Source organism: Giraffa tippelskirchi, chromosome 9 (genome assembly GCF_054371585.1).
Source record: "Giraffa tippelskirchi isolate mGirTip1 chromosome 9, T2T-mGirTip1v1.2.pri, whole genome shotgun sequence".
NCBI lineage: Eukaryota > Metazoa > Chordata > Mammalia > Artiodactyla > Giraffidae > Giraffa > Giraffa tippelskirchi.
In genome coordinates, this window is record NC_137283.1 from 90,928,408 (window position 1) to 90,940,754 (window position 12,347).

The window sequence follows — 12,347 nt, forward strand, 5'->3', positions numbered from 1 at the left end:
CATCCAAAATAACTGAAAGCAGGGTCTCAGTTATTTGCACACCCAAGTTCATAGCAGAACTATTCATAATATCCAAGAGGTGGAAGCAACCCAAATGTCCATTAAGGAATGAATGGATAAACAAAAAGTGGTCTATGCATACAACGGAATAGTATTCAGCCTTAAAAAGAAAAGCAATCTTGTTACATGCTACAACATGGATGAAGCTTGAGGAATGCTAAGTGAATCAAGCCAGTTACAAAAAGATAAATACTATTATGATTCCACTTACATGAAGCATCTGAAGTAGCCAATGTGATCAACTGAACTGTAGCTTCCCCAAAATTTGTATGCTAAATATGAACAGTTAGAGCTCTAACCCTCAGTGTGACTGTGTCTGGAGATAGGGCCTTTAAGGAAGTACTTAAATTAAGGGAGGTCAAAAGAAGGAGGCCTCATCAGAGGAGGAAGTGACGCAAGATCCATCCCTCCCTCTCCCTCTCTACATATGAGGACACAGGCAAGATGATGACCATTCACTTGCAAACCAGGAAGAGGAACTGATCCTAATGGCACTTTGATCTTGGATGTCTAGCCTCCAGAACTATGAAGAAAGCCATTTCTGTTGTTTAAACCATACGGTCTGTGGCATTTTGTTATGGCAGCCCTAGGAGACGAATGCAGTCAAACCCATAAAAACAGAAAATTGAATGGTGATTACCACAGGCTAGGGGAAGCAGAAAAATATTATAGTTTCCGATTTGTAAGATAAAAAAGTTCTGGAGATGGGTTTCACAATGATGTGAATATACAGCTGACCCCTGAACAATGCGAGTTTGAACTGTGTGGGTCCTCCTATATGCAGATTTTTTCAATAGTTAAAGTACTACAGTACTATGCAATCTGTGGTTGGTTGAATTCATGACTGCAGATACAGAGGAACCTCAAACACAGACACCTGATTATAAATTACAAGTGGATTTTTGACTGCACAGTTGGTGTCCCTAACCCCTATGTTGTTCAAAGGGCAACTGCACTTAACATTTCTAAACTATACACTTAAAAAGGATTAAGATGGTAAATTTTATGTTATGTGATTTTTACCACAAGGAAGAAAAATTAAGCAGAGAATTTCAAATTTCCTTCTGAAATAAAGGAGAAAAAGAGAATAAAAACACACTTCACAAACAGAAACAACTAATAATACTATTTTATGTATATGAAATGTATATGGGTGTGATTTATATGTGTTTTTATTTCATTAGGAAAAGCAATAATGGTAACTATTTTAAAGTAAAAATAACACTTCTAATTTAGAACCAATATTTACCAATTTAGCCAAGCGAGAAATCTTACTCTGTAAAATTTAATCTCTAAATTCTACTAACATTAGGGGTGAATATAACACATCATCAACATTTCAACCCTCAATATCTTTTGCAAGAAAATGCTATTAACAGGAGAAAATAGAACAGTTCTCAGTTCAAATTTTCCAGATGCCTAAGTCAGATATTGTATCTTTTGAAAAGGTGGAAAGAACCACAACCAACATTGCTGCTGCTGCTGCTAAGTCGTGTCAGTCGTGTCTGACTCTGTGCGACCCCATAGACGGCAGCCCACCAGGCTCCTCCGTCCCTGGGATTCTCCAGGCAAGAACACTGGAGTGGGTTGCCATTTCCCCCTCCAGTGCACGAAAGTGAAAAGTGAAAGTGAAGTCGCTCAGTCGTGTCCGACTCTTCGTGACCCCATGGGCTGCAGCCTACCAGGCTCCTCCGTCCATGGGGTTTCCCAGGCAAAAGTATTGGAGTGGAGTGCCATTGCCTTCTCCACTACCAACATTAGGACTCATATAATTTGTACAAAAGAGAATTCAATTTAGCTTTAAAAACATTCTTTATTTTCCCTTAATGATTACATTCCCCTAAGATCTCTTCTCTTACAAATATGAGAACAAAGAACCTGATACCTATGAAATTCTTCCTTACTGTTTAACAAAAATATATCTATTCTTCATGTTTGCCCCAAAGAAACAGAAAGCAGTATAACAACAGTTACCCTATTTTACCATTTAGCCTATTTATTCTAACAAAGTTAACATGCGGAAAAAAAAAATTAATACGTGGGATTAGAGAGATTTTGGACTCATGATGTTACTGAAACGCAAGTCTGTGTGCCGTTCGCACAGTGAGGCCAACTACCACCAAAACATCCTAGTTTAGAGCAAACTGAAAGGTTTATTGAGGGCCATGCAAGGAGATGGGCGGCTTCTACCTTAAAATATCTAAACTCCCCAAAAGCTTTCAGCAAAGCCCTTTTCGAGAAAAGGTGAGGGAGGGGTGTGGTTAGTTGTTGCAAACTTCTTGTCAGGTCCTTTGCTCTTGTGGTCAGATCACAGTCAGGTAACAATGTTCCTGTAAATCTATACCAAAGGAATAACTTTCCCCTCGGAGGTCCAGGCCTGGCTAAGGGGACAGAGATCTCGGTGGCGGGCGGCTCCCTCAGGGCCAGGGCCCTAGACCTCACCCACTGTCACTGCTGAGGGAGCCAGATGCCCAACCCAACTGGCCTCAGGCTGCCCAAACTGGGGAGGAGGAGACGGAGAGGGACTGTGTTCCATGCAGACGGCCACTGCCCTTATGTTGCAGAGACAGAGACGGGGGAGAGATTCACTGCTAGGCCAAGGCCAACGGGTAGCCTTGGCTCTGGAGTCCTGCAAGACACAGCTCCCAGCCTGTTCCCTGGTCAGGCCAGCTCACCGACTGGCCAGAGGCCGGGTAAGCAAGAAGGTCCTGTGGAGAAAGCCAGGATCCACCTCTTAACCTCACTTTCCACCTGAGGACCACCATTCTGCCAGCCATTGGCTGGAAGCCCCACTAAGGGTCAATCAGTGACAGTTGGTCGCTTGGGCGAAGGGCCAACTGTGGCACCAACCAATGGCTGAGCAGGACCACTAACGGTCACTCATTGATAGTGGCTTACTTGGCCGAGGGGCCCACCGTGGCACCAACCAATGGCTGAGCAGGAACACTAATGGTCCCTGTGGTAACTGTTACCTAGTAACGTCCTGCAGGGTAATGGCCCACAGTAACAGCAACGATCACATGCTAAGGGCTGCTCTCGCCTGGCTCTATTATAACCCCAAGGTAAAATTTCTTGTATTCACTGGACTAAATACCATTTCAAGAAAAGTTCTGGCTGCGACACCCAGAGTAGAAAGGTAGACACAGCCTGGTTTCAGGGAATCATCAAGAGCAGGATTTCTCAACTTTGGCACAACTGGCATTTTGGGGCCAAATAATTCTTTGGTTTAAGGGCTCCAGAACGTTTAAGAGCAACCCCTACTTCTAGATGCCACTAGTCCCTCCAGTTGTGACAACCAAAAATATCCCCAGACATTACCAAATGTTCCCTGAGGGACAAAATTACCCCCAATCTAGAGAATAGGAGGCAACAGGTGAAATAATGAATTAACAAAATTAAACTGCAGAAGTGAACTTAAAAGAGTCCAAAGCTGAAAACTTAGTATTTCAGATCTAAACTTTAACATGCAAACTAAGGAGTGTGAGTTGTAAGATAACTCTGGCTGAGAGTGGGCAGGGGGAAAGAGATTAAAAAAAAAAAAATAGACTTCAAAATGTTAAGAGACATGTGTCTCTATTGCTAGAAAGAACATTCTAAAAATATTACATGCTACTTTTTTATATGTGCTCAAGGAAATAAAACCATAGTTACATTTGCTATTTTCCTCTTTTAGACCGCCATCTGGCAATCCACACTTCCACTAGAAAAAAATTCTAGCCAATTTGACTAAAATAGTTAATATACCACCCCAAGTGCCAAAAATATGCCAGGGAGTCTACAGTTTCCTCAGTCATGCCCCAACAGAGATACTAACGTCCTTAAAAGATAAAAGTAAATAATTCACAGGATGCTTACCAACCTGCGAAATTTCCTCCCCACCTTTGGCACTGAGGCAAACAGTAGCCAGAGGAAAAACACAACAAACACATTTCTACAGAACAGGCAAACTAAAGTAATAAGCTCATTTACTGGATGTCAACTTATCCCCAAGATTGAAGTTTTGTTTTGTTTTTTAAGTCCACTGATGAATACAACAGAATACAATGGACTATAGTCACTGTATTTCCAGTTAGAATACATGGAATGATGAGACAAGGGCACTGAGTCCTTGTTAACCCTCCCGAAGGAAGGCAATGCAAAAAGCCTTCATCATGAGGAAGCCAAGGTGTGCCCCCATAACATAAATCTGAACTACTTCCTTCTTCGTAATAGTCAAAAGTTGTCAAAAAATGGGCACATCCAGTCTAGGATCTCCTTTGAGTTCTCATTCCCTAGTCCAAAAAAGGCAGGCTAAGGTAACGAAAACCGACCGTCATCAATAGCTGAAGAGTGATTATGAAATACGAGGATGGACAGAAAACCAGGTGTGATTCACTGCACATGGGTTGCGTTAGATGTAAACAGAGACTGCATGTCTGGAGCACTTCTGCGAGCACTCATCTAGATGGGGTGAAGAGTGAGACAATCAAGGTCCTGGCTCTCCTGGTGTTTGCATCCTAGTGCAGGAATTCCAGTAAAATTATCAAACATTTGGGAAAAGCAACACCATGAAAGGCAGTACCAAACACAATCAAAAGTTACTCAGTTGGGTCTGACTCTTTGCGACCCCATGGACTATACATATACAGTCCATGGAATTCTCCAGGCCAGAATACTGGAGTGGGTAGCCTTTCCCTTCTCCAGGGGATCGTCCCAACCTAGGGATCGAACCCAGGTCTCCCGCATTGCAAGCGGATTCTTTACCAGCTGAGCCACCAGGGAAGCCCAAGAATACTGGAGTGGGGAGCCTATTCCTTCTCCAGTGGATCTTTCTGACTCAGAAATCGAACCAGGGTCTCCTGCATTGCAGGTGGATTCTTTACCAACTAAGCTATCAAGGAAGCCCCTACCAAACACAAGGTCTCTTTTCAAAAAGAGAAGAGTTAATAATATTCAAGGAAAAAGAGTTAATAAAAAAAAAACAGAAGATTTTAATTATTATTCTCACAGAGACTGAGGGAACACTGCATCTGTAAGGCAAGAATAGTTTATGACATTAGAGAAAATTCTGAATAAACACATACATTTAGACCTTTGAGTGAAATCTTAGAAAGCAAAGATAAAGAGAAAATCCTAAGGTTTTCCAAGAGACAAAAAGAGGTATAAGCCATTTTCAGATATTCAAGGATTGACTATGCTGAGTTGCTTCAGTCGTGTCCGACTCTGTGAGACCCCATAGACGGCAGCCCACCAGGCTCCCCCGTCCCTGGGATTCTCCAGGCAAGAATACTGGAGTGGGTTGCCATTTCCTTCTCCAATGCATGAAAGTGAAAAGTGAAAGTGAAGTCGCTAAGCTGTGTCTGACTCTTCGTGACCCCATGGACTGCAGTCTACCAGGCTCCTCCATCCATGAGATTTTCCAGGCAAGCGTACTGGAGTGGGGTGCCATTGCCTTCTCCTAGGATTGACTATATTCCAAGTTTAAAACAACTATTAGACTTTATCAAATCAAATGACTGGAACAAAGAATCATGACTTTAAAAACACTGCAAAAATATACATACAATATAATACTATTTGTAAATATTTTTAAAACCATCAAATAATCCTGCATGTTTTTATGGTCACACACTTAAACAATAAAAATATAAAGCCATTTATGGTCATTATGCAGGAATACAAGTAAGAAGTAAGCAAATGGGGTAGAGCCCTGGCTTGATGCTTCCTTAAGAAGAAACAACCATGGGACTTCCCTGGTGGTCGGTGTCTAAGAGTCTGCCTTGCCCTGCAGGGGACATGGGTTTCATCCCTGGTGAGGAAGTAAGATCCCACATGCCATGGAGCCATTAAGTGCCACAGTGAAGACCTGGTGCAGCCAAATAAATAAATAAAATATTTAAAAAAAAAAAAGAAGCAGCAGCAACCACCATCATCAGAATCCACAATCATAAATGATCTCAACAGAGGAGAGAAAGTGCCTTAGGAGGGAGAGACTAAATGTGAAGCTTTGTTAAGAAGGAGAGTGGGAGAGGGGAGAACTGGGAGTTTGTAATTAGCAGGTAAAAAAGTCCTACTGCACAGCACAGAGAACTATATTCAATACCCTGTGATAAACCTAATGGAAAAGAATATACAAAAAAAATTTTTTTAAAGGAGTAGTTTCTCATTTTGGTGAAGAGAATGGATACTAAATAGATATAGGTATTGATAGCCAATGTTAAAAATAAGTTTAAGGATGTGTAATAAAAATTTAACGTTAACCACTAAAAATCATTTTGAAATAGACACTTTTTACTTTCAAATCATCACAGGAAAGCAATGACACAGAGAAGGCCACCAATGTAAAAGCAGACTAACTTCAACTACATCAGTAATCACAATAAACAAGAATTAAGTTCACTATGAAAATAAAGACTGTCACACTGCAGTTTCAAAATATCCAGCTACATGCTGCTTACCAGGTATATGTTAACAAGATATAGACCTAAGATAACATGGGACAGCTGAAAAGAGACAAATGAAAAACAAGATAACAAATCAATAATTTTTTTAAAAGAAAGTAAATATAGCGATAATAACATCAGGCAAACCAGAATTAAAGCAAACGAGTGTCAAATGAAAGGAGAGAAAAATCTTATTGATAAAATATGCAATCAGTCAAGTTGTTATGGCACAAACCTTTTACGTACCTAATTACATAGCTTCAAAATATATAATGCAGTAAAAGGCATCAAAACCAGAAGAAAATGACTTTTCCGTAATCATAGTGAGATTTAACATTCCCTTCTCAAAAGAGCCACATCTCAAACAAGTAAAAAGGATGAATTAAAAAGCTGTAATAAACTTGACTATATAAACCTAAACATATAAAGGTACACACACACACACACACACGCACATACACGCGCCTGCACACACGCACGGCTCCCCTGCTGGCTCAGTGGTAAAGAATCCGCTTGCAATACAGGAAACTTGGGTTCCATCCCCAGATCAGGAAGATCCTCTGGAAAAGGAAATGGCGACCCACTCCAGGATCCCCCCCTGGGAAATCTTATAGACAGAGGAGCCCACTACAGTCCATGGGGTTGCAAAAGAGTTGGACACAACTGAAGTACTAAATAACAACAAACACACACACACACACATTGCTCAACAAAGTCCCCAAAGCATCAAATACATAAGCCATATTCTCTGATCATGCCTCTATAAAACACAAGGATAGTCAACTGTCTGTTTCATTTAGACTGGCATCAGATGGGCAAAAATCTATGTGGCAGCTTGGGTGTGGGTATAGAGAAAAGGATATTTATAGAAACTTCATGTGGGAGGATAAGCTTGCAATGCCTTTTTGCAAAATAATTTGATATTACCATCAAAATTTTAAAAGTCATATTCTTTGACTTGGTAATTCTACTTTTAGAAATACCTCATAAAAACTATACATAATCACAAAACAAATGTACAACACACACAGTGCAATACTACTTAAAGCAGCAAAAAGGTAATATTATCAACAGAAATATGGTTAAATTACTTACAGTACATTCATTTCGTAAAGTACCAAGCACTGACATGGAAAGAATCTCCAAGACACAGTGTTGTTGTTGTTGTTGTAAGTGTGAAAAAATACACATGTATCATTCAAATTCCATTAAGATGCAAAAAAGAAAAAACAAAGTGGAAAAATACAGAACATACTTTTTTCTTCTAAAGAGGGACATGACGGAGAACTTTCATATTTTACTTTATGTAAGTCTCTACTGTTTGAATATTTTATGACTTGCATTGCTTGTATAATTCAAAGAAAAGAAAAGACAAGCAATAATTTTTAAGAATTTCTTACTTACTTCCCAGAAGACTGGGATCTTTCTGTTCTTGGTACAAATTTGATCAAACCCATCAGCGAGTACAGGACAAGTATAAGCTTCCAATCTGTTCAAATAAGAACATTTTCTGTTCCCTCTGCCAGGAATGCTCTTCCTCAGAGACGGTTCACTCCCCTCACTGCCTTCACGTTTTCCACTTAAATGTCATTTTATCTAAGGAAGACTTCTCAGTATAAAATGCCAACCTCCTACACCCACACCTCCTCTCCCCAACTATCTTAACTTGCTTTATAGTTCACTAGAGTAATTTAATGCCTGTGTCTCAGTGTCCTTGTCTTTAACACAGGGTGATACGTGTCCTCACTTGAAAAGACCCTGTTTCTGGGAAAGATTGAAGGTGGGAGGACAAGGGGACGACAGAGGATGAGATGGTTGGATGGCATCACCGACTCGATGGACATGAGTTTCAGCAAGCTCCAGGAGTTGGTAATGGCCAAGGAAGCCTGGCGTGCTGCAGTCCACTGGGTTGCAGAGTCCGACATGACTGAGCGACTGGACTGAACTGATATGTGCACCTACCCCACAGGATTATTGTTAGGCTTGGAATGAGCTTGGAGCCCTCAGATGAGCACCTGACTTACAGTAAGAGCTGTAACAGTCTTTGATGTTTTGTCTGTTTTGTTTACGGTCTGCCTTCCCCCCATGAGAATGACAACCCTAGGAGACAGGCACTGCGTTTTGTTCACGACTGTATCCCAAATGCCTGGAAAACGTTTATCAGTAAATATTCATAGCTGTCGAAGCCTGATTTAGTACTGCAGCCATATGCACAGATAGCTGAGATTACAAAAAAAAAAAGGGCCAATTATTTTCAGTAAAAGCAAGCTTTCTGCAATTAGCATAAATAATCTATAATGATTCAATCTATTCTGAAAGCACAATATATAGCAGTATGATTGCTAGCAGCATCCAGTAGGGAAGTGGCACAGTCCCACTGAATTCCTTAATTTCTTAATACTAACATGGCAACAGAAAGGAAAATACAATGTGGAGGAAACATACAAAGGCGACTTACTCTGCATTCCGGCTTTTGATGCATGGCTGGTAGAGAACCTTGACTGCATTCCAGGCGGAACTGGAATCGGCCTTCAATACATCTTCCAACACAGGGAATTTTTGGATACTTGTGGACTGTCCCAAAGACTCAATCACCAAACTGTCTGAGTTTAAAAGCCATAGCTAAAGAAATGAAGAGAAAAGTCTAAACATAAGAGTATTTAAAAAAAAAGAATTATCACCACCCTATCCATATCTCCTAAGTAAGTAAGTGAAGTCACTTAGTCGTGTCTGATTCTTTATGACCCCATGGACTGTAGCCTACTAGGCTCCTTCATCCATGGGATTTTCCAGGCAAGAATACTGGAGTGGGTTGCCATTTCCTGCTCCAGAGGATCTTCCCGACCCAGGGATCGAACCTGGTCTCCCACATCGTAGGCAGACACTTTACTGTCTGAGCCACCAGGGAAATCCTATCCATATCTCATACCACCACTCAAAAAAGAAAAAAACAAAAACTATTTTAAAAGAAGATAAAACTATAAAACACCAGAAAAAATATTGAAAAATCATGTATGCAACTTTGAAGTAGGGTAAGTCTTTCAAAGTACAATGTTTGTAGAGCCGCTGATAACACAGTTTCTAAAGACAATCGATTAAGAGAAAATATGTAACACAAAGTTATTATCCATGATTCATAGAGATCCTAGCAATCAGTAAGTGGGAAAAACAGACCAAGAAAGATACAGATGAGGAACAAGAAAAGAATCAAACAGAAGAAAGAAGTGGAATATATAAAAATGTCACTCTAACTAGTAATAAGGAAATACAAAATTTTTGTGCCTCCCCTTTTCACTTATCAGATTGGCAAATACAAAAAGACTGACAAAATCAAGCTCAGAAGAAGGGTTTGGAGCAGGTCTTCCCACACACTGCTTCTGGGAGAGTGCTTCTGGATTTGGATTCAGTTGATTAGTTGAGGATTTACTCTCAGGAGAAAGGGTGGGAGGGAAAGAGAAGGCAGGGGAAGGAGTTGGCCAGTGATGTGGACTCAACCTAATCTCACAGGGAGCCCTGGAACCTGAATCCCACCTACAGAATCCCATTTTAAGACAGAAGACAGCAGGTTTTGTAGCCCAGAGTCAAGTCACAGGCAGTAGGCTGAGCAGTATAGGGGTGGACAAGAAACTCCCCAGGCCAGGCTACATCTGTCCAGATGGGACAAGTCTGAATGAGGGCAGCTGTGAGCCGTGAGTGGGCAACATGCTCATCAATGGGAAACGCGGGACCAGCCAAGGAGAGGGACCTGGGTGGGGTACCAAGAATGTCTATAGAGGGTAAAGGAGGTTTATAAAAGATCAATTAGTCCAACTTTTTGGAGGCAATAGTTATCAGAGTTTAAAATACACAAGTTCCAAGAGTGAGGAGAAAAATCTGTTTCTAAAGAACTAAAATACGCATGCAAAGATGATTTTCCTTGAAGCACTGTCTTTACCAGCCATACAGTGGAATTCTCATCATTAATAAGAGTCCATATTTACACTAACAAGAAACAGGAGTCATGATACACGGCTGAGTGAAGTACACACGTTGAAGAATGATGCTAATTACATCACTGTGTTATTTTTACAAATACCTGTGGGTATATTACATATAATTATAAACAGGGGGAAAATGGACTGTTAATGATTACCTCTGGATGGTATGACACAGCAGGGCAGAAGGGGACAAAATGCAAGGAAGGAGCACTTTTATGTTCTTCATGTTGTCAGAATGTATTTCAAGAATGTATTACTTTTATAAGAATGAAAAAATTTTTAACTTAAAAATACACTAGTAGTAAATTAAAAAAAATTCCTACTCCTGATTTTCAACTTGAAAAGATGAAAAGAAAATTGAGGGACTTCTCTGGCGGTCCAGTGCTTAGGACTCTGCGCTTCCACTGCAGGGGCATGATCCCTGGTTGGGGGACTAAGATCCTATAAGACTCGAGGTGGGGCCAAAGGAAAAAAATAGCAGAAAAAAAAGAAAAAAGAAAGAAAATTAAAGCTGATTTCAGACTATGACTAAGAGGTATACATAGTGTCACCCTTACTTAGAAAATATTTTAACTCTGAATAAAAATTATCTGGAATTAGAGAAGCATGGAGTCCCTGTGATGGATCATCAGTCACAAAGCAATATCAAGTAACAACTTCAATTCCCTCCCTCCTTTTAGCTACCATGCTCCCGTATTAGCATGTGAGGTCCTTGAAGGCATTTTGTTCTATCTTGAGCACCTAGGAGAGTGTCTTTCAAATAAGAAGTGCTCGATATATGTTTACTGGTTGAATAAAACTCATGTGGAGGCAAAGAAGAGACTTGGGCCCTCAATCTTGGATTTTCATATAATGTCCTAAACTCTTTTCTGCAGAACATTATTTTTAATAGGAGCAGTTTAGTATTAGATGCCTGTGGTTTATGTAGGGGACGATTCTGCTATCTGTGGAGCCTCTTCCCCAAAACTTGCCACTACTGCTCAAACATCAAAGTGTTGAAATCAGGATCTTGAAGAGATCTCTGCACTTCCATGTTCACTGCAGCACTGTTTACAATAGCCAAGATGCAAGAAGCAATGTAAATGCCCACCAACAATGAATGGATTAAGAAAATGTGGTATACACACCCAATGGAATATCAGCCTTTAAAAAGAAGGAAATTTTGTAATGTGTGACAATACAGATGAACCTTGAGGACAGTATTATAAATAAAACAAATAAGACACAGCAGGATAATACTGCATGATTCCATTTACATGAAAAATTTAAAATAGTCTAACTCATAGAGGTAGAAAGTAGAATGCTGGTTGTCAGGGGCTGAAGGGAGGGAGAAATAGGGAGTGGTTAATCAAAGGGTATAAGGTGTTAGTTCGGAAAGATGAGTAAGTTTCAGAGACTTGCGGTACAACATTGTGCCTATAATTAACAATGCTGGAGTATAACATATAAAATAATATTTTTATAATATAAAAATCTGTAAAGAGGGTAGATTATGTTAGGTGTTCTTACCACACACACACACACAAAACAGTAAAACAAAAGCAGAATCAACAGAACATATTTTAAACACAAGAGTATCAAATAAAGAGGTAAAAAGTGAAAAAGAGAATTGTGTTACACTGACCAAGAAAGCCATTAAATACTGAAAGCAGAAAAACTTAATTTTGTGGCATGAGCTTCTACAGAACAGGAATTAGGTTTTATTTCTCTCTGAATTCCTAGTACCTAGCACACCGCTGTTGTTGTTTAGTCGCTAAGTCATGTCCAGCTCTTTTTGCAACCCCACGGACTACAGTCCACCAGTCTCCTCTGTCCATGGGATTTCTACATAGAGGCAGGTAAATCATTTGTTATTCAATTAAAGGTGTTTGATTTGTGAATTAAGCTG

At 40.1% G+C, this 12,347-nt stretch overlaps 1 protein-coding gene and 1 long non-coding RNA gene across 3 annotated transcripts in view; one reads left to right on the top strand and one right to left on the bottom strand.

Moving 5' to 3' along the window:
- Positions 1–12,347, bottom strand: part of UBE3D (ubiquitin protein ligase E3D) — a 148,096-nt gene that overhangs the window by 95,025 nt on the left and 40,724 nt on the right. For both annotated transcript variants that reach the window (XM_081530458.1, XM_081530457.1), the window contains exon 8: positions 8,941–9,104. In XM_081530458.1, coding sequence (XP_081386584.1) covers positions 8,941–9,104 — 164 coding nt within the window. The remainder of the gene's footprint in view (positions 1–8,940; positions 9,105–12,347) is intronic.
- LOC145521665 (uncharacterized) lies at positions 3,048–9,439 on the top strand. Its single transcript, XR_014065569.1, has 2 exons — positions 3,048–3,122; positions 8,212–9,439. It is a non-coding gene; the product is annotated as an uncharacterized LOC145521665 (long non-coding RNA).